Genomic DNA, 25,748 nt, shown 5'->3' with positions numbered 1-25,748 from the left:
TGATCCAGCAGAATTCGTATTTGTCAAAGCATATCTTCAGACCTGTATCACCTAAAGCTTTTAGTCATGGCCACCTGAAGTCTTGCAAAATCAGTTATATTATCTAGATAAACTTCAGATGATTTATATTGCCTTTATCCATCTATGTTTATCTGTCACTTTATCCATCAGTATTTGGAGGGTAATGGGAGACTTGAGATCTGAGATGAAGTCTGAGAGACCCTGGTAGGCATTCTTTCAGGTTGATAGAGTCCCAGTTCAAAGTTGTCTTTGCCCTTCTTCACCGTCAGGCTTTGATAATAAAAGAAATGAAGCAAGTGTGCATGTGTGTGCGCGCGCGCGCGTGTGTGTATACTTAGATATATAGAATGGGCTCATTCCAAAAACAAGTTTTTGGAACTTGTTTTAACAAAAAATTGTGTATATGTTTTAGAACAGGAAGAATTGATAAATGTGAGGGTTCCCAGGTGGGAAGCAAAGCATATTAGAGAAACTCACAGCAGGCTACTGCAGCTGGAATACAGCAAGAGAGAAGTCTGGTGTGAGTTGAAACAGGTGAGGTAGGCAGGGGGAAGGAAGATCATGCAGGGTCTTACAGATTATGTAATGTCATGTTTAAGGTCATGTTAACAGCTCATGTTAAAAGATTTTCAGTTTTATCCAAGGCCTTGTGGCAAGACAATTAAGCAGGAAGAGTGATGCTAACATATTACTCTAGCTGCAATATAGAGAGCTGATTACTGGGGAGAAAGAATGGATCAGAGGCCTGTTACGTTTTGCAAGAGTATAAGTTGAGATATGATACTGACTTGTGGTAATAGTGATTACAGAGTTATTTAGGAGGTAAAATCTACAGAATTGGTGACTGCGTGTAGAATACAAATGAAAGGAAAGGATGTAATGATGGTGGCCTAGGTTTCTGGGGTTTTTTTCCTTCCAGTTTTATTGACATATATCACTATATAAGTTTAAGGTGTACAGTATAATGATTTGACTTACATACATCATGAAATGATTATCACAGTAAGATTAGTGAACATCCATCATTTCATGTAGATAAAAAATAAAAGAAAAAGAGAAAAGTATTTTTTCTTTGACGAGAACTCAGGATTTACTCTCAACAACTTTCATATATACTAGGCAACAGCGTTAATTATATATAACATATAGCAGTGTTAATTATATTTATCATGTTGTGCATTATACCCCTAGTACTTGTATCTTTCGACTACCTTCATCTACTTCTGAGTCCCGCCACCCTCTGCCTCTGGTAACCACAAATCTGATCTCTTTTTCTGTGAGTTTGTTTTTGAAGTATAATTGACCTACTGTGTTAATTCCTGTAAGAATTAACTATGCTAATCACACAACATAGTGATTTAATATTGCTGTGCATTACAAATGATCACCCCAATAAATCTAATTACTATCTGTCACCATACAATGATATTACATTATTATTGACTATTTTTACCACACTGTACATTTTATCTCTGAGACTCATTTATTTTGTAACTGGAAGTTTTTACCTTTTAATCTCCCTCACCTACCTCACCCATCCCCCTCCCCCTCTCCCCTCTGGCAACCACCTGTTTGTTCTCTGTAACTATGACTCTTTCTGTTTTAATATGTTTGTTCATTTGTTTTGTGTTTTAGATTCCACGTATAAGTGAAATTATATGGTATTTATCTTTCACTGTCTGACATACTTCACTTAACATAATACCCTCTAGGTCTATCCATGTTGTTGCAAATGGCAAGATTTCATTCTTTTTTATGGCTGAGTAATATTCCAGTGTATATAGCTCTCATCTTCACTATCCATTCATCTATCAATGGGCACTTAGGTTGCTTTCTCATTTTGGCTATTGTGAATAATGCTGCAGTGAACATAGGAGTGCATTTATCTTTTTGAATTAGTATTTTCAGATTAGTATTTTTGTTTTCAGATAAATACCCAGAAATAGAATTGCTGGATGGTATGGTAGTTCTATTTTCATTTTTAAGGAAACTCCCTACTGTTTTCCGTAGTGGCTGTACCAATTTACCTTCCTACCAACAGTGTACAAGGGTTGCTTTTTCTCTGCATCCTCTCAAGAGCTTGTTATTTGTTGTCTTTTTGATAATAGCCATTCTGACAGGTGTGAGGTAATATTTCATTGTGGTTTTGATTTGCATTTCCCTGATGATTAGTGATGTTGAGCATCTTTTCATGTGTCTGTTGGCCATCTGTATGTCGTCTTTGGAAAAATGTCTGTTCAGGTCCTCTGCTGATTTTTTAATTTTTTTTTTTCTGTTTTTGATTTTGAGTTGCTAGGTTTCTGGTTTTACAGCTGGTAGTGCCATTGGCAGAGATAGAACGCTAGGAGGGCTCAGGTTTAGTGGAGAACATTATGACATGTTGAGTTTTGAAGTGCTTTTGAGACATCCGAGTGGAGATTTCAAGTAAGCAGTTGGATTAAAATGGTCTGGAGCTCAGAGAATAGGTGCTGTACACAGCTTACATCACTTTCTTTGTACTTCCTCCTCAGCTTCTTTATCAATTACTTGTGTCTCCATTATAAAAGCTAGTGATTAAATTTGGAGGCCCTGGAGGGGTAGAGTAGGGTAGAAAACTCCGTGCATTATGGTATCTTTTAGTTCTTTTTTGCCTCTTTCTCAAAGTTTCTTATCCTGCCCTGGTATGTTGCTTGCCATATTTAGAAAATACTTAAAAAAAAGCTCTACTGGACTTGCCTCCCCTTGCATACCTCCTATATTGGGAACACAGTATCCCTGTATAGATCTCTTCCCTGGGTCTTACCACCTAGAGAAAACTTTAACCTCATGTCACATACACAGGCTAGGGTAAAGTTTCAGAACTCAGCTTATGTAGTCCTGCTTTCAAAACTTTTTTCTTGGAATACCAGAATTTCTATATGTGTTTATATTATGTCAGATTCTTGAATTATTTTTTTAAAATGATACTCCTTTCTTTTTTTAAAACATTTATTTATTTATTTGGCTGCTCTGGGTCTTAGTTGCGGCACACAGGATCTTTTAGTTGTGGCATGTGGGATCTTTTAGTTGTGGCATGTGGGATCTAGTTCCCTGACCAGGGATCGAATCCTGACCCCCTGCATTGGGAGTGCAGAATCTTACTTAGCCACTGGACCACGAGGGAAGTCCCAGATGCTTGAATTATAATAGTTGTATGTGGCTAGAAGTTAAAATGTTACAATCAAGTTCCTTTACCAGAATTTCACTAATTTCAGTGGACAAAGCTTAAGCTCAAGCTGTGATTCTCCAAGAAAATTCCAGTGATTTTATATGTCATTGAAGAGTCTTAGCAAACCAAAATATTAAAACAATATGTAATTTATTGTATGGGTGTTTCATATAATGGGCAAATTGGTTAGGTTTAGAGGCAGTATTCTAAAGTGGTAAAGAGCATGGGCTTTCGAGATAGACTGAGCATAATCATTACCTTACAAGCAGTGTCACTTTGGGCAACTGATTGAATCTCCGTTTTCTCATCTATATAATATGGATGTAACCCTACCATTGGGAGGGTTAGAAGAGGATGCAGAGAGTCAGTCTATTAACCTGAAAAGCCCAATCTTAATTGAAGCTTACTGTACACAGGCCGAGGACTGGCAGAACCATTTTTACTGTTCCATTGTGTTTTTTAAAGTATATAGAGAGTCTGTCTTGGATGAATACTCGAAAGACTCTTAAGTCTTCTACCCTCCTTTTCTACATCTCTGTACTACCACTCTCGTCCCTCCAGCTGTGCCCACCCCTCCCCCAGGTACTGGCTGCATTCTGCGTTGTCTTTGTATTCAAATCTCCATGTACCTGTTTCTGGAGGGAACACCAAGAGGATAAACAGCTAACTCTTCCATAGCATAACTTCATTGTGTTATTATACTAAAATAACAACAGTGGTGAGGATGGGAAGAAACAGTATTGGTAAGTGAAGCAGAGAGCCTTAGTCTGGCCCAGGGATGATAATACCTACTTATCTCCAGGGATTGTTGGGAGAATGAAATGAGAGCTGTAATTATTTTAATTTTTTTACTATAATGCTTTATGAGCATTTATATGAAATGTCATCCCTTTATCAGATTATTTCCTGAGCTCTGTATATTTAGCCTTTTTTTTCTTTGCGGTACGTGGGCCTCTCACTTTTGTGGCCTCTCCCGTTGCGGAGCACAGGCTCCGGACGCGCAGGCCCAGTGGCCATGGCTCACGGGCCCAGCCGCTCCGCGGCATGTGGGATCTTCCCGGACCAGGGCGCAAACCCGCGTCCCCTGCATTCGCAGGCGGACTCTCAACCACTGCGCCACCAGGGAAGCCCTATATTTAGCCTTTTATCAGTTTTTGATAATATTTTGAGGAGAACCTTTATTACACAAAATCTTATAGGAAATTACTAAAATATTTATGTTTGTAGGTGCTTACGGAAATAAGGCTTGTACTTCTGGGAAAAATTATAAAGTGAAAGTACTTGCTTTTGATTTTTACTGAGAATACAAGTACCTTGTTTGGATTTTGCTTTTACTGCCCATGAAGAGTTATTAAACAACTAGACCTGTGATGTACAATATGACAGCACTTGTCACATGTGTAATAAAAAGTGAAATTAATTCAAGTTAAAATAAATTTAGTTCCTCAGTTGCTCTATCCACATTTCAAGAGCTCATTAGCTTCATGTGGCTAGTTACTACCACATAGAACAGCACATATGTAGGATATTTCCGTTATAGCAGGAAATTTTATTGGACAACACTGAAGTAGAGAGTATGAGAAAGTTAAATAATCAAGTGTTTTATTTAAATAGGAAGCATTATCAAAAAGTCTGAGGTATTTGCTACTAAAATTACCTTATTTATTATGGTTCTATAGCATCTGTAAATATTGCAATGAATGTTGTAATTTTAACTGCAAATTTATTATCTACTTTCGTATTTCTAAAATATGTTTTTAATTTTTATAAATAAATGTCAAATTTTATAAATAAATGTCAAATTTTATAAATAAATGTCAAATTTCAGTGTCTCTGCTTTTATTCCTCATTTCCTGATGTTGATTAGAAGTTTCCATTTATTTTTGCAACGTTTAAGGATTTGGTTCTGTTCGTTTGCCATGGCCTTATGACCTAAAGTAACAGTCTTTATGTTAAATAATATTGATCACCTTCAGTGTGAAAGATATGGTGGTAATTAAGTTGTACACTAGGAATAAGAGGTTTGAACAATGAACAGTTTTACGTTGCTCCTGTTTATTATGTAATATACTCTTACAGAGTTTGTTTAGAGAGTTGTTGTTATAAAGTTTATAGTTCTCTTTTAATAAAATATCATAATGTTAAAAAAATTTTTTTTATCCTAGGAAGCTCTACAAAGGATCATTTCAACTCTGGCAAATAAAAATGATGAAATTCAGAACTTTATTGATACACTAAATCAAACACTAAAAGGAGTTCAGGTATGAATCTGTTTTAAAAAAAAATTGTGTGAATATGTCACAATTAATGATTGTTGGGTCAAATCAGAAGTATAAATATACACTGTCAACTATAGATTATAAACTAATAGAGGTGAGAGCAGGGTTTTTAAATGGCAGATAAATAAAAATGCTTTATTTGCTATTCCCACATTCTCCATGGAAAGATCAAATAGTAAGGGAAAAAGAAAACTCTGGAATATTGCTAGGAATATTATAATGCTCCCTTTTCTTCCTTTCCGTTTCATGTTTGTCTTTTCTAATTCCAATTAAGAGCAAATTGTACCTTTCCAAAAGTACTGGGAAGCTAAACATTTCTTTTACTGTAAATAGTAGAAGGAAAATGTAGATGGTGAGAGGTCCACTTGCAGAACTAGATGAAATTAAGATATAAAAGTAAAAGGTAAAGTGCCCATTGAGGAGAGAGGGGAATACTTAAGGAAATGGTCCCAGGTATAGGTGGATAATCCATACTGTAAATAATCAAATGTTGATTGTGGAAGAGACCTTAAGATAAGCTGGTGATGCTTTCCCATGAATGTGCTTTAATTAATTTAAGGGTCATTTCTTTGTGAAATAAACATAGACGATTTCCAGGATACTTGTAGACAGTGAATCCTTTCCTGTGATTTTTGTTTGGTTCAGCCTAGGTAATTGCCTGGCCTGTTAAACCTTATGGTCTTGTATTTTCTTTACTTCTGAATTTGCTGTAATTGAAATTAGTTAATTATAATCTTCACCAGTTTAACTGTCTTTCTCAAACTATTTTATTGGAAAATTTGGTGAATCCACTAATCCAGTTTCTTTAAATAAGCAAAGCTAGTGGTTCTAAAACTCTTGGTCTATGGACAAGAGAATCATCACATTTGAAATCTGTAAAAGGGTACCTTTAGATAGAGCTGGCTCACACTGTTTTTCTGATTGACAGATTATTAGGACATTACCTTAGCATCCATAAAGAAAATAGAGGGGGAATTGAACTACACTGAAGATGGGAGCATAAGCTGTAGTGGACGAGAGACCGTAAGAATGTGCCGGTTGGTTATTGAGGGGAAAGAGCAGTCCAATTCCTTTTTACAGATGAAAAAATTGAGGTCCAGGAATTCAAGTGGCTTGTCCAAGGTCGCAGTGTTACTGAGTTGTTAATGTGGAATTTGACTTAGGGCTTCTGCCTTCCAGACTGCACATTTCTTCCTCCACGTCATGTTCTTACTACTGTAAAGAAACTAGTAAAATGATTAACACCACTTTTGGCAAGACTCCAGTGAGATGATGTCTGGTTTTTATAAACATTTTAAGCAAAAGTTTGGATTGTAATATTACAGTAGATTTTGTGTATTAGTTTTGTAAACCAGTGCCAATTTTGCTTCTCTTAGTTGAATGATTCATCTATGTTGAAAAATGCCTTAAGATGATTTCTTCTATCTCATAATTGTTGCAAGTGTGAATATCACTTATCTAGGGATTTCACAGATATTTTGTTATTTCTTGTTGAAATAGCATCATCTTGCTTAATGAGGCAGTGAGGAACTCTTGGAGGTCAACAGACTTTATAAACAGATTTTAGTTTATAAAATTTAGAAGTTTGACTACAGATTCTAGTCAGTAGGTGATTTCTGAGGTTCCTTCTAGCACCGAAATTCAGTGTTTGATAAATCTCTTAGGACCCAGTAAGGAATTGCTTAGTGTTTTAATTCTGCTTATCTTATGTAAATGCAGTGTTTTAGGCAACCTGAAAGATTTAAAAATTTGCGCAAAATCAGCCCCATCCCTATAATGCCCAGACTATTTCTCAGAGTTACAGAATCAAAATCTCTGGAATATTTTATTAAAATCTGCTTCACTGATGATTCTGATACACACCAAAAGTTGAGAACCACTGGCTTAGGGTCTGCCTTAGAGCCTGAAGGTCTGGACAAAGTTGACAACCTTAAAACAAACTTTCACATTGTCCTGTGGAAACAGTCTTATAAAAGGTGAGGAGAGTATGGGCTAGTTCATAAAAGGCTACTTAACTCATAGCATTGCTGAAGTAGAACTATCAGCATTAGCAGCCAGCTTCTTGGATTTATCTGTTTTTAAAGGTGTATGTCAAATATTAGAATTTTAATTATTTTATGTTATGAGGCTGATATTAGATTCATAATATGAATCTATTCTTTGGTAAGTACTATATCTTTTAGTTTTTTAATGTTTGACAGCTCTTAAGTAAAATCTTTGTTTATTAAACAGGAAAATTCTTCTAACATACTTTCAGAGTTAGATGAAGAATTTGATAGTTTATACTCCATATTGGATGAGGTAAAAGAAAGTATGATTAACAGTATCAAGCAGGAACAAGCTCGTAAATCACAGGAGTTACAGGTGAGATCGTGCAGCTATTTAAATATGAATTTTAATCTGTATAATGCTTGATTTATTGAAAGCAAAAATTAGTGAATTTTTTGTATAACTGTACTGATATCTTGTAGAAGAATGATTCTTAACTTTGTTTTGGTCATAGATATCGTTTTTTTAAAATTGTGATAAAAAACCTAAGATTTACCATCTTAACCATTTTTATATGAACAGTAGTATTAACTATATTCACATTGTTGTGTAACAGATCTCTAGGACTTTTTCATCTTGCAGGACTGAAACTCTGTACTCATTGAACAACGCCCCATTTGCCCTTTGCCCCCACTGCCTGGCAACCACCATTGTATTGTCTACTCTAGATATCTCATATAAGTGGAATCATACAGTATTTGTCCCTTTGTGACTGGCTTATTTCACTCAGCATAATGTCTTCAAAGTTCATCCATCTTGTAGCATGTGTCAGGATTTCCTCCTTTTTATGGCTGAATAATAGTCCATTGCATGTATTTACCACATTTTCTTTATGTGGTATGTCCATTTATCTGTCTATGGACATTTGGGCTGCTTCTGTCTCTTGGCTGTAGTGAGTAATGCTGCAGTATACGTGGGTGTATATTGAAATTTTGATGGTGATTGCATTGAATTTGTAGATTGCTTTTGGTACTATGGTTGTTTTAACAATATTGTCTTCCAATCCATGACCATAGGATGTCTTTCCATTTATCTGTGTCTTTAATTTCTTTCAGCAGTGTTATGTAGTGTTCAGTGAATAGGTCTTTTGCCTCCTTGGTTAAATTTACTGCAAAGTATTTCATTCTTTTTGTTGTTGTTGTTGTTGTTGCGGTACGCGGGCCTCTCACTGTTGTGGCCTCTCCCGTTGCGGAGCACAGGCTCCAGACGCGCAGGCTCAGCAGCCATGGCTCACGGGCCCAGCCGCTCCACGACACGTGGGATCTTCCCGGACCGGGGCATGAACCCGTGTCCCCTGCATCGGCAGGCAGACTCTCAACCACTGCGCCACCAGGGAAGCCCCTAGTTATTCTGTTTTTTGCTACTGTAAGTAGCTCCATGTTGTACAAGTATTTTGTATTTTTGTGGACATCTCTGATGATTTCATCAAGATTAAACAACATTTTTCGTGTTCTTTATACTGCCATATTGTCTCCCAAAATGGTTGTATTCCTTTACCCTCCATGAACAAGATGCAAAAACGATCTTTTCACTGCTGGGTAAGGATATATATATATATTTTTAATTTCTACCAACTAAATGAGGGAGGAAAGCATGTTATTATTTGAAGTTCCTTCGTTATTAGGTTGAATATTTTAACATGCTTCTTGATATTTTTGCCATTCGTGAATTATCTTTTATGTTCTTTCCCTTTTTTGGTATTGGTATGCTTGACTTGTTGATTTTATTTATTTATTTTTTCCAAATTTTGAATTTTATTTTATTTTTTATACAGCAGATTCTTATTAGTTATCTATTTTATATATATTAGTGTATATATGTCAATCCCAATCTCCCAGTTCATCCCATCACCACCACCACCACTACCCCCCCCTTTCTCTCCTTGGTTGTCCATGTGTTTGTTCTCTACATCTGTGTCTTGCACACCAGTTCATCTGTACCATTTTTCTAGATTCCACATATATGCGTTAATAGATGATATTTGTTTTTCTCTTTCTGACTTACTTCACTCTGTATGACAGTCTCTAGGTCCATCCACGTCTCTACAAATGACCCAATTTCGTTCCTTTTTATGGCTAATATTCCACTGTATATATGTACCACATCTTCTTTTATCCATTCATCTGTAGATGAACACTTAGGTTGCTTCCACGACCTGGCTATTGTAAATAGTGCTGCAGTGAGCATTGGGGTGCATGTGTCTTTTTGAATTATGGTTTTCTCTGGGTACATGCCCAGTAGTGGGATTGCTGGGTCATATGGTAATTCTATTTTTAGCTTTTTAACGACCCTCCATACTGTTCTCCATAGTGGCTGTATCAATTTACATTCCCACCAACAGTGCAACAGGGTTCCCTTTTCTCCACACCCTCTCCAGCATTTGTTGTTTGTAGATTTTCTGATGATGCCCATTCTAACTGGTGTGAGGTGATACCTCATTGTAGTTTTGATTTGCATTTCTCTAATAATTAGTGATGTTGAGCAGCTTTGCGTGTGCCTCTTGGCCATCTGTATGTCTTCTTTGGAGAAATGTCTACTTAGGTCTTCTGCCCATTTTTTGATTGGGTTTTTTTTTTAATATTGAGCTGCATGAGCTGTTTATATATATTTTGGAGATTAATCCTTTGTCGGTTGATTCATTTGCAAATATTTTCTCCCATTCTGAGGGTTGTCTTTTCATCGTGTTTATAGTTTCCTTTGCTATGCAAAAGCTTTTAAGTTTCATTAGGTCCCTAAATGGGATTGTTTTCTTAATTTCCTTTTTGGATTGTTCATTGTTCATATATATAAATGCAACAGATTTTTGTGTGCTGATTTTGGTCACAGATGTCTCTGAGAATCTGAAAGCTATGGAAGAATACAAATGTTCTCTTTTAATTACAAACATGCTGTACACACACAATTTCCCAGTATTAAATACCCTTTCAAGTCTGTCCATTCTTCCCAGGTTGAGATTTGTTGTTTATATTTAGGAGGTGGGAGTTGTACTGCAGTTGAACAACGTGGGTTTGAACTGTGAGGGTCCGCTTATACACTGATATTTTTCAGTAGTAAACACTACAGTACCATACGGTCTGTGGTTGGTTGAATCGTGGATACAGAAGAACCACAGATATGGAGGGTCAACTCTAAGTTATATATGGATTAACCCCCCCCGTTGTTCAAGAGCCAACTGTACTTAAATCATTTAAAGGTAATTAGTTTAGTCATAAAGTATCCATAAATTTCAATAAATAAGAAATTCATTCATTTAAAAAAGCAAGATTGGAGAATAAAGGAAAACTCAGCATCTTCTGAAGATCTCACCCATGGCTCATCCTGTGGAGATTTCTGTTCTGTCTTGGGCCCAAATCCTTCTTCATAGCACCAGTTTGGAATACCCTTTAAGCGTTCAGTTGCTTAATCTCTAACCTTCCCTTCTCCCTCCCCATACTTTTTCTCTGTCAGAGCAGCTCTAATTATCTTCATTGTATTCACCAGACACCATTTCTGTCAGCCTGGCCTATACCACATATTAAATTTGCTACCAAAATGGCCATGAGTCATATTTTTTCTCCTACATTTTCCTCTTCCCATCAAGTGACAAATCTCATGCATATTGAATGTACATCATCAATTTTTATCTGCCACCTTTAACCATCCCTGAAGTGAGTGATGCTCCAGTGCTGCTGCTATTATTTTTCTTCTCTCTTACCTGGAAGTTTCAGATACCTGGTTGGTGCCTTGTTTTGTTGGCATCTTCTTTCTGCTTAACTGTGCATGCAGTTTACTTTTCTGGCATTGTTAATAGGGAAGCTAGGAGCAGCCAATAGACACAGTTTTAAAAACTTGCAATTGGGGAGTTCCCTAGTGGCTTAGTGGTTAGTATTCCAGGCTTTCACTGCCATGGCCTGGGTTCAATCCCTGGTCGGGGCATTGAGATCCTGCAAGCCATGCTGCGTGGCCAAAAAATAAAACAAAACAAAACACAAAACCTTGCAATTAGCTAAATAAAATTGAACTGTTAATACCCTTCATTAGTGTAGAAATTTTTCCAAGGAGGAAAAATACTTTCTCCTTGTCCCATATTATTCACCTATCTTATTATATTGCTAGGTTTTAAATAATGGCAGTTGACTAGCTTCTCTTAGGTCCTTTTCTCTACTTTTCCCTTTCTTCCTCTCCTCAAAATTCACATACACTGGAAACAAAGCTCATATGATAATAGCTTTAGAAATGCATTATTAGACATTGAAGTCATAATTATCATTGGATTTTTAAAAATTATTTTATCATCTTCATTATGTCCTGTTATGCTTATACTAAAGATAGAGTCACAAAAGAATTTGAAAAACCTTGGAATGTTCCACCTCTTTAATGTTCAAAATTCATATTTGAGAAGCTACTTTAATAATTCATGGGGAAGTCAGTGATAATATTTGATTGCCAGTATCAAGATTTTATGCACTCATTCAGTAAAATTTGAGTTACGGCTATGCTGGATTTAGAGTTAGTAGTAGTGAGCAAAACAGTTTCTGCCCTTATGCATTTCACATTCTCATGGAGGGTAATTTGCAAGAAATGCAAGAGAAAGGAAAATCAAATCCTTTTGCCAAAGAGATTAGAATTTATAAGAATAAGCAAAAATGTCTGTAAGATATAACCGATTTAAGAATAATGTTAATGTAAACACTGTACAGCTGTATGTAATGCAGAGTGATCATGAAGGGAATTGAGTTCCGGAACAATTAGAAACCGATTTGAAGCACTTTGAGGGAGGGAAAAGCTTACTTAATAAAGGGAAGAGAGGGTATTCCAGGTAAGAGGCAGTTCAGTTGTTAAGATAATCAAAGATTAAAAGTCTAGAAGAGTCTTAGAATCATCTTTAAGTCAAGTCACTGCTGATTTGGAGGAGAGATCTAATATTCATGTCATGGCATGTGGATTTTGATATTTAGGTGTGCTGTCCTTAAGTCAAGATGTTTGAGATTTTTCAGAATTAGGTAATCTTTATCCATTGTGGATTTTTGGTTTAAAATATGTCCTTAGACTTCTAGAAGAAGTGTGACATTTTCATATCAGAACTTACTTTCTGGCAGCCCTATACAGAGCTAGGTATATGTGTGTACACGTAAAATCTATAGTGCTCATCTTACAACAGGCTCCATTTATTGCTCTTGTAAACTATTGAATGTATATTTCTAGTTATTGGCTAAATTTCCAGGAGTGAATAATTGGGTCATATAAATTTATTTAACCTTTTTTTCTCATGGAGTCTTAGATGAACTTTGTCCACTTTGGGTTTTGTGACTCTTAATTAAAATGATAATGAACATAATTATTATTTTTGCAACTGATCTGATTCGTGGAAGTCTTCCATGCAAACTGCATTTGGGCTCTTTTTAAATGAGATGATGTTACTCTCATTTTTTGATCAAGTATTCTATCAAATTCATCATTAGCTGTTGAATATTGATGGGGGATTCAAAATGTTGCAGAAAATGAGAGAAACAGAGTTCTAAATACTCTTTGGAAGTGGTGACTGCAGAGATGTTAGCACCATCTTTTCTTATCATCACTACAGATCTTCATTTTTTATAGTGATTCCATTTTTTCCATCCTTTTATTATCCTCAGTACTTGATTCTTAGTACTTGACTTTTCTTCTCAGTGGCACAAAAACTTTCACAGTTTTTTTAATGTATTTTTAAAAATAAATTTATTTATTTATATTTATTTTTGGCTACACTGTGTCTTCGTTGCTGTGCGTGGGCTTTCTCTAGTTGAGGTGAGCAGGGGCTACTCTTCGTTGCAGTGCATGGGTTTCTCATTGTGGTGTCTTCTCTTGTTACGGAGCACAGGCTCTAGGCACGTGGGCTTCAGTAGTTGCAGCACACAGGCTTAGTAGTTGTGGCTCACGGGCTCTGGAGTGCAGGCTCAGTAGTTGTGGCTCATGGGCTTAGTTGCTCCATGGCATGTGGAATCTTCCTGGACCAGGGCTCGAACCCGTGTCCCATGCATTGGCAGGCGGATTCTTAACCACTGCGCCACCAGGGAAGCCCCTTTCACAGTATTTTAATAGAAATGGTGATCTAGGGGAGAGCACGGGATATTGAGGGGACAGTAGGTTGTAAAATAAGACTCTAAGTTATTGAGATGTAAGCTTAGTGAACATAACTTCATTCTTCAGGATGTTCTTGTGTTATGGTTCAAAGGAAAACCTATGGTGGTCTCAAACCATAACGCTTTCTTGGGGTAGTTTAAAAACCAAGTATTAAAAAGAATCACAACTTGGCTACTGATGCCATTTCTTTCTTTATTTGGAGTTAATAGAGCATCTCTGTTCTTTCTTTGGGTTCACAAAGTCAATAGCATGTTGTTTTTATTAAGGTATTTTAATAATTCCTCTGAATAACTAAGTGCTCTTTAAGTTGTAATCCTTTGTTCTCTCTTTTTTTTTGCTTTTCCTCTTGACTTGAAAGCAAATTTACAGCATTTTCTTAGAATAAGATATATTTTTTTCCAACTTTGACTTCAGATTTTTTTTTTTTACTTTAGTAGTTCCTTGAGGTATATTCTTTATTCTTCTTGGTATTTTTTTTTTACGGTACGCGGGCCTCTCACTGTTGTGGCCTCTCCCGCTGCGGAGCACGGGCTCCGGACGTACAGGCTCAGCGGCCATGGCTCACAGGCCCAGCTGCTCCATGGCATGTGGGATCTTCCCGGACTGGGGCATGAACCCATGTCCCCTGCATCGGCAGGTGGACTCTCAACCACTGCACCACCAGGGAAGCCCTCTTCTTGGTATTTTTTACTTTTATACTACATTGACTTACTCTGCCCTAGTGATCCTGTATGGACCATTTATACCTACCATCTTATTCTCAGTGATTTTGCTTTTATAAAGCTCTATTTCAAATGCTGGTTTGTTAATTCTTTGAAACTCATAAGACGCTTACTCATAGGAAGAGCAGTATTTTTATGAAATTGTAGTTAGGTTCTTAGAATGACACATGAAAACCAATTCTAATCCAAACTATGACTGAACTATTCTACTTTTCCAAAGTAAAACAGGGCACATCAGAAACCAATAAAACCAAATGTAGTTTATCTTTAGTTTGTATTGGAAGGGAAAATTAAGTAGATTTGAATATGGAATAGATATTAATAAATATTCTGAAGAAGAATCTTGGATACATTTAAAAGCTTAGAAATGGGTCAGTTTCTTTGTTTAAAGGTATCACTAACAGTATTTTCACATAACTGGGCTTAGTTTTAAATCTACAAATGATAATGTGAGAGAAGCGGGGAGGGGAGGGGAGAGAAAGAACTGAATAGGAAAGATTGTGTTAGGTGAAATTAACACATTACTATAACAGAGCGTATCACTGTAACAGTTACCATTTTTTGTTCCTGTTTGATTTTTTTGAAATCTAGGCACTTCCTATGTTATCCAGTTTTGGAAACTGTAAATTAGCATTTATAGGAGTATGTATTACTTGAGTAATGTGATAAGTGGAGTACTAAGATTGTGCTCAACTGAATGTACCTGTAACTTGATTCATGAACTTTAGCTTAATTACATATCATCAAGAAATTTTGTCTTCATTATAGAGGATGTTGCCTGCAGATGGATTATTTTGATATTTTACTTTAAATTTTCTGACTACCTGATTGAGAAGAATCTTTAAATAAATTTGACCCCAACCATTTATAATTGCTTTGTTTTCTTTTTTGTTTTTAAATGATGAGTATATCTTTATCTGTATGCAATTAAGCTGTTCTGGACAAATTATGGACAGTTTAAGATAATTAAAATTTGTTATATATATGACTAGTGATTACCTTGCTTCAGTACCTCTCTAAAATGTTTGTTCAATTATTGCTATTAAGATTGTAACGCTCATTGTAACAGTATATATTTAAGATTCTGATGACAATAGGAAATTCTATTTTAATGATTTTTTGTTATTATTATTTTTAGAGTCAGCTTAGTCAATGTAATAATGCCCTGGAGAACTCGGAAGAACTACTAGAATTTGCAACAAGGTCATTAGATATAAAGGAACCTGAAGAATTTTCAAAGGTACCAAAAAACCAACCAAAAAAATGAGACTAATCCACTTAAAAAGGAAAGTTTTGTTTAAAAGAAAGTGGTGTTTTCCCATTTGATTTTGGATTCATTCAGTCATTTCTGATACTAGAAAAGGCTTGGCAGTTCTTGTTAAGTAAAATGCTAGCTGTTCATTTATTCCAAAGCATATACTTTGTGTGTCATTGGGGTCACGAACAAATTAATTATTTGTTTAATGCTCAATTCAGATGAATGACGTTACTCTTTTTTTCAGTTACTTCCCCCTTGGTCATTTATTTTAAAGGTACTTGTATACTTTAGCTGAGTCATACCTTTGTTATAAACATTTTATAACTAAGGAAAGAAGATTGATATTGCTATTAACATTCATAAAAATCTAGGTTGGTGTACCTTTCAATGAGCTGATTGGGAAAACATCATGACTTGATGCATATGAAAGCATTGTGAAACTTACTAAATTTGTTATTAAATGTCCCAGTGTTCAGCTTAAGTAATTGTTTGAATGCTTTATTAAAATATGAAAATGTAGGTCCCTAAGGGGTATATTTGGTGTGAAGATACAAATAGTAGAGCAAGAAGACTGCTAATGTTTTAACCTAGATCCTGGTGTTTAAGAGATACTGAATTCTAGATTCTTATTCTTATTTTAAGTAGAGTCATTTTTAAATGATTACCAATTTATCAAATCATTTGATATAGAATAAGTATGTAGACTATATAGAAAATGGCATGAAAGAGTATGAAATAAAGCTATATAATTAGTAAAATATATACTGTGAAGTAGTCTTATCAAGATAAGATATTTGAGTTTGATATTTTCTTGGTCTTTGTGGACTGTGTAGTGAGCTGCTTGAAAGGTAGCTTTATAATCCATGTGTGCCCACCAGTGATTTCATTTTATGATTTTTCTATGAACTTGAGGGTAGAAGAAACTTCCTTGAGAAGATAACATTTGCTGACTTAAATCCCTGCATCTTGAACATGAACTTTAAAAATTAATTCCTTTTGACTAAATGAATGGAAATTTCTTTTGCTGTAAACGAGTTAACCAATTAATTCTTGAATTTGGATGTCGGTTGTAAGAAAATTCATCTTTGCACTTTGTAGGACTTATTATATAAAGGAATTATGAGGGAATAGTATCATACTTTAAATTATTCTAAAAGTATAGATATGTCACCTATTCAGAGGGCATTTATGTGATAACCTCAAATATCTGGAACATAGCAAAAAAAAAACCATGCAGAAAGCAAAAGATGTCTGAGTCAGCAGAATCAGTGTCGCACAGTTCGTGAGTGGCAGTTAATATCTTCTGTTCATGATAGTGTCTCAGAATCTGTTGACTATTAATATGTACATGGTACTACTAAGTTTTTAGGTTTTTTTCCTTTTTGTTTCCTGGTTGTCAACAGATTCCCCTTCTAGTGGAGTAGGGCAGCTGTTAATGACAGGCGTAATCATAGCAGCAAGAATTAACAGCTGAGCACCTGAGAGCGGAAGAAGACAGGAAAACTATAAAATGTGGACATAGTACTCAAAAATAGCTTGAATCCAGTTGAATTTAAATAGGACCTGATGCTTGGAAAAATTGATAAAAGTTTGTTTCTCCCAAGTTTCTCTTTCCATTGACATTTTCAGAGTCCTTTCTTCTTCCTCTCAAAAGATTCTGTTCTCTCTTTCTCTCTCCTTTGTTCTTTCCAGCTTTGTTAAAATGTGTTTCCAGTATACTGTAAATTGGAAAGGTTCTGATAAAATAAATCACCTTGTGGCTTAAATATATTTTCTTCATGTGCCACTTTGCTTCTTATCTTACTATTTTGGTCTGGTCTTCCAGCATTTTGCAGTACTGCCTAGTAGCTTGATCCCTTTGGAGATGTATTGAAACGAATTATTTGTCAGTGTTTCCTAGCCAGAAATCTGAGTTTATTGTTCAAGAAAAATGCTTAACTGAGAGTTACTTGCAATTATTTTCTTAGTATATCCAAATAGTATCCAGATTATGGTTTGATTCCAAGTCAAAAACTAAATGTACTTTCCTAACCAGCTGCATGGACTCCAGGCTTGCCTCAGATACCTAACTGCTGACAGAGTAGGGAAAGATGACTTGGAAGATTAATTATTGGACTCGGAGTATGTTGTTAGATATTTGGAAACAATTCTTTTAATGTATATTATTTGCAAATATCTCATATTAAAGTGATTAAAGCAGATTAATATGAATAACTCATGGGGACAAAAAATATTGTAGGCTGAAATCTAGGCCATGAGTCCTTTTAGACTTCATTATCTTCAAAAAGAGTATTTTAAATACTAATATTTAAGTGATCATGTTGCAGTACATCAGCATGAGAATTGAACACAAAGCTATGTTAATTATTTACCAGCATTAGACAGTCTGAAAGTGAACAAGTAAAAATAGCACAAGTGGAAAAGGATTTTAGAACAAATTTTCACTAATTTTTTTTAACTGTTAGGAGTTTGGTTGATAGTAAATATATGCAGAAAGATCACCAGCAAATGAGTTCTGGATCATTAGCTTTATTTCTGGTTGAACAAGTAGCCAAAGCCCCAGCAGACTTGGTTTTTCTGCTAATAACTGGCTTGCAGAACACTGCATGGATCCCTTAGCAAAATTAATATTCCTACCAACTCTCCCTCTCCTCCGAATTTAGAACTTGAATTTTACCTATGAAAAGAGCTGAGTTTATGGGACATTTTCCAAGTCAATATAACTAACCAGCCACTTCATCCCAATCTTGCCACACGTAACTCAGTTGTCAGACAAGGAGGGAGGGAATGGTTACCTGCCCACAGGTGCTTACACTGGAGAAAAAAGTACAGAATAAGGTGAAAGGGAAACAGTCTTCTAGATTAGATCACAGATGAAAAGGGAGAAAGGATTTTGTGTATTTCCAACTTCTGACTCACAGTAACTCACCATTAGAATATTATTCAGCAGGTGTCAATCTCTGACCACTGGAAGGAGCAAATAAGGAGAGGGGTGGAAGCTCACTCAGTATTTTCAAGGGAGCAGAGGTAGTACTGGCAGAAACTCCTTCTGTGGCTGCAGTCAGGAATTCTGGGAGAGGAGAGGACCACCAACAAAAGCATGAAGGGAATTCCCTGGCGGTCCAGTGGTTAGGACTCTGTGCTTCCACTTCACGGGGCACGGGTTCGATCCCTAGTCGGGGAACTAAGATCCTGCAAGCTGCTCGGTGTGGCCAAAAAAAAAAAAGCATGAATGTTTCAGTTATGAAGGCAGTTTAAAAACAAGTCTAAATATTTAAGAATAGCTCAAACTATAACTTTTCACCTTTACTTCATTTGTAGGTGTTTATGTCTTACAGAAATGCAGTCTCCTATTATATAAATGTACTTAGTCATAGAGTACAGATGTATGTGGTACTGTATTCCATGGTTTTTTTTTTTTTTGGGGGGGGGTACGTGGGCTTCTCACTGTTGTGGCCTCTCCCGCTGTGGAGCACAGGCTCCGGACGTGCAGGCTTAGCGGCCATGGCTTACGGGCCCAGCCGCTCCGCGGCATGTGGGATCTTCCCGGACCGGGGCACCAACCCATGTCCCCTGCATCGGCAGGCAGACTCTCAACCACTGCGCCACCAGGGAAGCCCTGTATTCCATGTTTATTTCAAGTTACTTACTAGGGTTTTGTGAAGAAGACTTTTAAATGATCATGTTTTTGGAAAAATAGTGCTTTTTATAAACATAAATATATGTATAGGAAATATAAAACTTCTAATGTTTGGAATCAACCAGTATGCAGTAGTTTTTTTTGAAATCTAGTATTTTTTGCCTAAGGGAAAATTGCACTTTGAAACAGTCTCTTATTTACTCTCTCTGACTGAGTCCCCTCCATTTCCCAAGTTAATCCTTAATATGGTATTTTTGGGGTGAAGGTAGAAGTCTTAGTAATATATTGTAAAAAGTATTAAATATTTGCCCCCTAGTCATTTTCAGATTGTCTGAAAGAAACATTGCAAAATTATCTGTCGCAAATTTAACAGGATAATCTGAAGTATGAAACAACGTGAACATATAGACATAACTTGAAAAGTTTCCTCAATGTTGCGTGGCATTCACGTTTTTACTAGGAACTCTATTGGACTTTACTGCAAATCAAAATCAAGATAAATCTTCTCCTGAAAATGTGACATCTAGCCTTTGTTACATTCATTCTTTTGACACTGTTAGTATATTTTTCTCTCAGCAGTTATCATTCAGAAACAGATATATTCTTATTTTTGTTGCTGTTTCAGTGCTCTGATTTTAACTAACTTTTCCCTTGCTACCTTTCTCTATTTCAGCCTGTATTTTGGAGAATTAGATTGTTAAAATGTTTAATTTATTTTAGAGAATTTAAAAAAGTCATTATCTACACATAAGACGGTTTAGGATGGAGTTTAGGGTTCAAAGATATCATTGTGCTCATCATTTTATAGATGAGATAATTGAGTCCTAAAAGAGTTAAGTGACTTGCTGGTTAATGTGATGGGCTGAAACTCAGAGCTCTTAAAACTTGGTCTAATGCTCCTTATTTTTAAAAAGTTAAAAAATTTCTGCTGGTTGGGAAGAAATTTGGAAATCTCAAATTTTGTTCTGTTTGGGTAAATGATTCATTGAGTACAGTAAGCAAGGTCTAAAACTTCTTTATTATTCCTATTTTAATTGTGTTTAGGAAACACTATTTAATTAGCTCCTCCATATATGGAACTATTTTAGAGTACTTTGCTTCTAATGTCTTTCTATAAAAGGAGAAAAATGAAGATATTAAGAAGAAATATAGAAACAATAAGATCTTAATCTTCAGAGGGCTGAAATAAATTCATGGAGGAAAGTAGTTTCTATATCTGCTCATTGCAGATTGGGAAAAGATCTGGTTTAAATACTTTATATTTAATTGGTAGTGATAAAAAACCATTTGTGATTACTTCTCCATTATTATTACAGTTTTATTTAAGGAAGTTTGGTCTCAGGTGACAGATTCACATAACTGGTAAAATAAAGGGTCAGAATTGTAGGATTTATTTTAAATAACATTTGAGAGGTGGAGGAAGGGAATCTCAGAGAGAGAGAGAAAGGAGCCATCTCTGATGATAAGAGAGAGAAATGAATTGTTGGCAAACAGGATTTCAGTAGAATATTGAAATCGAAATAGTGATTGAAATTGAAAATAGTGATGTTGAACAAAGTAATATGATGAATGTTTCTTGAAGGCTTTCCAATAGTGTACACTGTCATAACCTAAAAATCTAAGTATTCACTGAGACCTCTTCATAATTCACAAAGTGGTATTATGTAGATACAAATAAATGTATTGGAGACAGAGCAGTGGTAAATCCTGGGATCAGGTGGTACTCATTAAGTAGAGATGTTTAATTGACAAAAATGCATCACTCTTGGAACTGAAACTTAGAGGAATCAAGCAACATATTAATATATATCTTTTGGATAGCTTTCTGCTTTGGGAGAAGAAATTCCAGGAAAAAAGTAAACAATCTATTTTCCAATTTAAGACATTTCTTGAAGTTGGGCCCTTATATTGAAATACCTGCATAATTTGAGACTTTCTATCCTTTTCTCATTGCACAGTATAACTTCTTCAACCTCTTCTGCATTTATACAGTGTATATACTATAAAATTTGAACCTAAATGAAAGAGGAACCATGGAGGGTCTCCAGTTTTACCAACTGGGTGTATTTATATATATAAATACATGGGATACATATATAAATACATATATAAATACATGGGAACAATTTTTCCTAGATTATCTGGCTTTTCATCTATTTTCTGGTTTGTCATGAACAGCCTAGTATATTAAACAATAACATGGAAGCTTTACATGCGTGTGTACATGTGCACACTTGCACACAGATGCACTAAAAAAAAGGCACCTTACTAAATTAATACTAGACACAAAATTGAATCATTATGGTCAGTTTTAAAAACAGTAATGGTCTTTATATTGTTGGGTTATTTGGGAGTAACTGGTAAGTAACATTCCTTTAACCAAGTTCTAAACCAATTGGGAAATAAGACAAAACAATAAAGTTGATAAGAGGCCAAATAAAATGATATTGGAGAATTTGGCTTATATCAATGGGCACACTTCCTAATATTGAATCCTAGAAGTAGACAGACTTACCCCACCCAGGGATGTAAGTACAGGGCTACCTCAGGTCTTTGTGTGTGAGGGGAGCCTGTTTCAATGAAACTTGCTGAATAGAGGGAAAGAACCGAATATAGAATATATGTTCTCTGTGGGCAAGCAAGCTGCCAGAAAGAGGGAAAGGTGCTGAGCTACTTATTTCTAGTTTGTCCTTCCAAACTCATAATCAGATTAAGTCATATCATCTTCCCAGGAGAAAATGAGGGAATAGAGAGCAAGGCTAGTGGCACTTTTCTCCATGTGTAAAGAAACATCAAGTGCAGAGTTGAGTCTCCTCTTCCCCTCCTTTCACACTTGTATAAAAATCTTTGGTTATAATTCTAGCTATAATGACAATAATTTTTAAAAAATCAGTGTAATTAACTTTTTAAAGGTAAATTCGACATACAATATTAGTTTCTGATGTATATGTAATTGACTTTTCTTAACATTTCTTATTCCTAGTACCAAAGTAGGTACTTTGTACTTTTATGTATGACTCATGGCACGTATTATAGATGCCACAGAATTGGGTTGTTTGCTGTAGTATCTGGAGCTTGGAATGCGTCTTTAGAAGCATTAAGGACCAAATAGAATGATTAGTATACAAGGTCATGGAGTTGATTATGATAGTGCTGGGATGTGCTCATTTTCTAAATCTCAATTCTGTTCTTTTTGTGTAGACAGGTATGCAGACCAGAATATTTTAGGATGGGTATAAAAATGACCAATACCAAGTAAGAACAATATTAGAACTGAAGAAGAGAGACAACAGAAACATTGCTGAATACATCTAATTAATGTTCAATTAAATTTAGTAGTTATTAAATCTTACTATGTGCCGAGCTTTATGCTAGACACTGGGATTAGAATATCAAGCATAATAGCCATGTGTTGTTAATTATGATGGTCAGCGTGGGGAAAAAACCTTTTGTTGGACCTATTATATGGTATGTAAATTTAAAGGGGACAGCAGTTTCTGCATGTATTTTTCATCAATTTTCTGTGACATACAGCACTGAGTAATAGCTGTGCCCTCTTCCTAAACTTGTGCTAGCATTCTCAAAAAAAAAAAAAAAAGATAGCTTAAGTAGCGTAGGTTTAAGTTGGCAGCTTCTCTGAAGTCATCTGAGGGAAAGACCCTATTGCTAGAAGTGTTTCTTTGGTTTCTCCTTGTCTGAATTTTTGCCATTACGACTTCATTTTTTTGGGTAAAGGATTGTAGAACTGCAGCCTAGTTTTATATGTTAGCAGGCAAGCTCTCAGAATACAAAGTCCTTGCCCAGTGAAGGCAAGTAGAGAAAACTTGGAAGAACCATTTATGAAGTGGTGAAAGAGATCTCTGAAGAAAAATTGAAGAGCAGATTTGAAATGTATAAGAAAACCATCAGAATGCATAGAAATGTGTGCCCCATGAAGGAGGTTGATTGTTCTAGTTGAAGAGTGTCAGACTGAATGAAAGTGGAGGTGTGTGTTGATAATCTTAAGGTAAGAAAAAACATTTATAGTCATCTGGAATTAGTTTGAAGTGTTAAATTTTCCTCCTTATTTTAAGGTGATTTATATCGGGACTGGATTTCCAACTATAGTTCTAACATCACATTATGCAAGCTGATGTGAACTGTACAGATTTCTTGTAATTTATGTTTTGATGAATATGAACTAATCTATTTCAGGGTTTTTAATCCTAACTTTTCTTGCATGTCACTGCCATTGAAACTTGCATGAAAAGCACTAACTGCCTTCTTTCTCTTCTCCCTGATTTGCTCCAAGGCTGCCAGACAGATCAAGGATAGGTATGGTATAAAACCTACGTTTTTATTTAAGTATCAACAGTGAAGTCAGAAATGAAATTCAAGAAGTTTCTTATTAGAATCTCGTTAGTTAAAATAAATACACCTAATGGCGAAGTGCAAAAAAAAAGAGAAAAAGTCTTCTGCATATATTCCGGAATAAACAGTATATCAGAAAGAGTTTTAAAAAACATAGTTATTGACAATTATGTACTTCCAAAAGAATTTCATTTCTGGTATAATATAGTTTTAGTACAGTTCTTAATTAGCTATGCTAGTAGATGGGGAACTATTTTGAATAATTAAAAACATATATATTCCTGAATGTATTTTTTGTTGTTCTTAAATTTTACCAATATAAGCGTGTCTTATTTTATGAGAAGTTACAGCCTTATTTCGTTCCTCAGGAGCTAAAGCTCTCCTTTTTCGCTCCCTCCTGCAGCTGACGCAGCCCCAATAAAGCCTTGCCTGAATTTCTTGTCTGGCCTCTAGTCAATTTCTGTTGATCGGGGGGAAGGCCAAGAACCCTGGTCGGTATCACAACCACAGCAACAAAAGCCAGCCTGATGATAACTCGTTATGTTTGTGATCTGTGTCTCAGATGTACTACTTGGACTCAACCTACTGGACCCACTGGGTCAATAAAGTCCTTAAAAGCCACACACACAAAACAAGAGCTATTGCTCTCCTACTTCACTGCTCTCCTGTTTTAACACCTTTGTATTCTCATTCCATCTTGTTCCTGGTGCCATCTCTATTTCTAATGCCACTACTGTCTAGTTTGTGGGAGGAGAAGATTAAAGAAAATGATGATAGGCTTTGGCTTAAAGGTCTTTACCATTGGTAGAGCCAGGATTAGCACAGGTAATTTAGTATTTGCTGTAATGAATGTACGAAAGGGCTAAAAGAGCTGTTGGCAATTTTGGATTGGGTTATCACAGAACGGATGGTTTTGATCTGCTTGGCTAGTCACTGAGCATTGACTGTAGTGAAATTATCACTTAAGATTTCTTCATTTGAGGAAAATGAAATTCTCTGAAAGGCACAGCTCTTCAAAGCACCACTCTGAGTCCTAGATTAAATTATTCATCAGATAATTCACAAAATTATTCTGTATGTATTATGTGAAAACCAGTGTTGTATTGTTAATCTTGGCTGAAGACTTCAACTCTTGTGTTTTTCTAGTGGCCTTTTATTTGACTAGAGGCAAGATTCACATGGCAGTCATAGCATTCTTAGCACAAATATTAATTTTTCTATTTTTTACATATTTTTTAAAAATTAATTTTTATTGGTGTATAGTTGATTTACAATGTTGTGTTCGTTTCTGGTGTACAGCAGAGTGAATCAGTTATACATATACATACATCCACTCTTTTTTAGGTTCTATTCCCATGTAGGTCATTACAGAGTATTGAGTAGAGTTCCCTGTGCTATACAGTATTTTTCGTATATTTTATATCAGGGAGTGTTTAAAGACTTGGATTATTCTTATAAATCCTGGATGTAGAAAGGAGATTATGAGAGTTTGAAAGTGAAAAGTATTGGCTGTATGAGGAATGGATGCTAGGTAGGTCAGTTTTCTGGATAAGGTATATTTGGGTTATGTGTGCTGGAATTTGCCGTAAGTAATCCATCTTCCACCCTGGCTAGAGTATTCTTCTGTTTAGCCACCTACTGCACAAAATCCTGCTCTGGTCTGTGATTTTCTGGATTAGAAGTCACTTCCTAATCAGGCTTTGGGCCGTCCGAAGACTTTGAAAGAAACCTTGCAGTTATTTTCTCTTTGCAAAAATAAAACTAGGAGGAAGAGATCCTTGTGTTCAGCTTTACTGAACTATTTACTATTAGAAATGAACCAAATGGTACATATATACGATGGAATATTACTCAGCCATAAAAAGGAACGAAATCTGGTCATTTGTAGAGATGTGGATGGACCTAGAGTCTTTCATACAGAGTGAAGTATGTCAGAAAGAGAAAAACAAATATCGTATATAACGCATATATGTGGAATCTAGAAAAATGGTAATATGAACGAACCTATTTGCAGGGCAGGAAGAGAAACGCAGATGTAGAGAATGGACGTGTGGACACGGGTGAAGGGTAGGGTGGGATGAATTGAGAGATTAGGTTTGACATAAATACACTACCATCTGTAAAATAGATAACAGGTGGG

General features: G+C 35.7%; 1 protein-coding gene across 5 annotated transcripts in view; it reads left to right on the top strand.

The window, feature by feature from the left end:
• FSD1L (fibronectin type III and SPRY domain containing 1 like) overlaps positions 1 to 25,748 on the top strand; it is a 70,354-nt gene that overhangs the window by 7,949 nt on the left and 36,657 nt on the right. For 4 of the 5 annotated variants that reach the window (XM_067743753.1, XM_067743751.1, XM_067743750.1 and 1 more), the window contains exons 2-5: positions 5,374 to 5,469; positions 7,720 to 7,851; positions 15,499 to 15,600; positions 23,550 to 23,572. In XM_067743753.1, the coding sequence (XP_067599854.1) occupies positions 5,374 to 5,469; positions 7,720 to 7,851; positions 15,499 to 15,600; positions 23,550 to 23,572 (353 nt within the window). The remainder of the gene's footprint in view (positions 1 to 5,373; positions 5,470 to 7,719; positions 7,852 to 15,498; positions 15,601 to 23,549; positions 23,573 to 25,748) is intronic. The other variant, XM_067743752.1, reaches the window with a different exon arrangement.

The sequence above is a fragment of the Pseudorca crassidens genome, chromosome 7 (assembly GCF_039906515.1).
Source record: "Pseudorca crassidens isolate mPseCra1 chromosome 7, mPseCra1.hap1, whole genome shotgun sequence".
In the NCBI taxonomy this organism is placed as follows: Eukaryota; Metazoa; Chordata; class Mammalia; order Artiodactyla; family Delphinidae; genus Pseudorca; species Pseudorca crassidens.
This window is presented reverse-complemented; position numbering and strand designations above follow the sequence as displayed.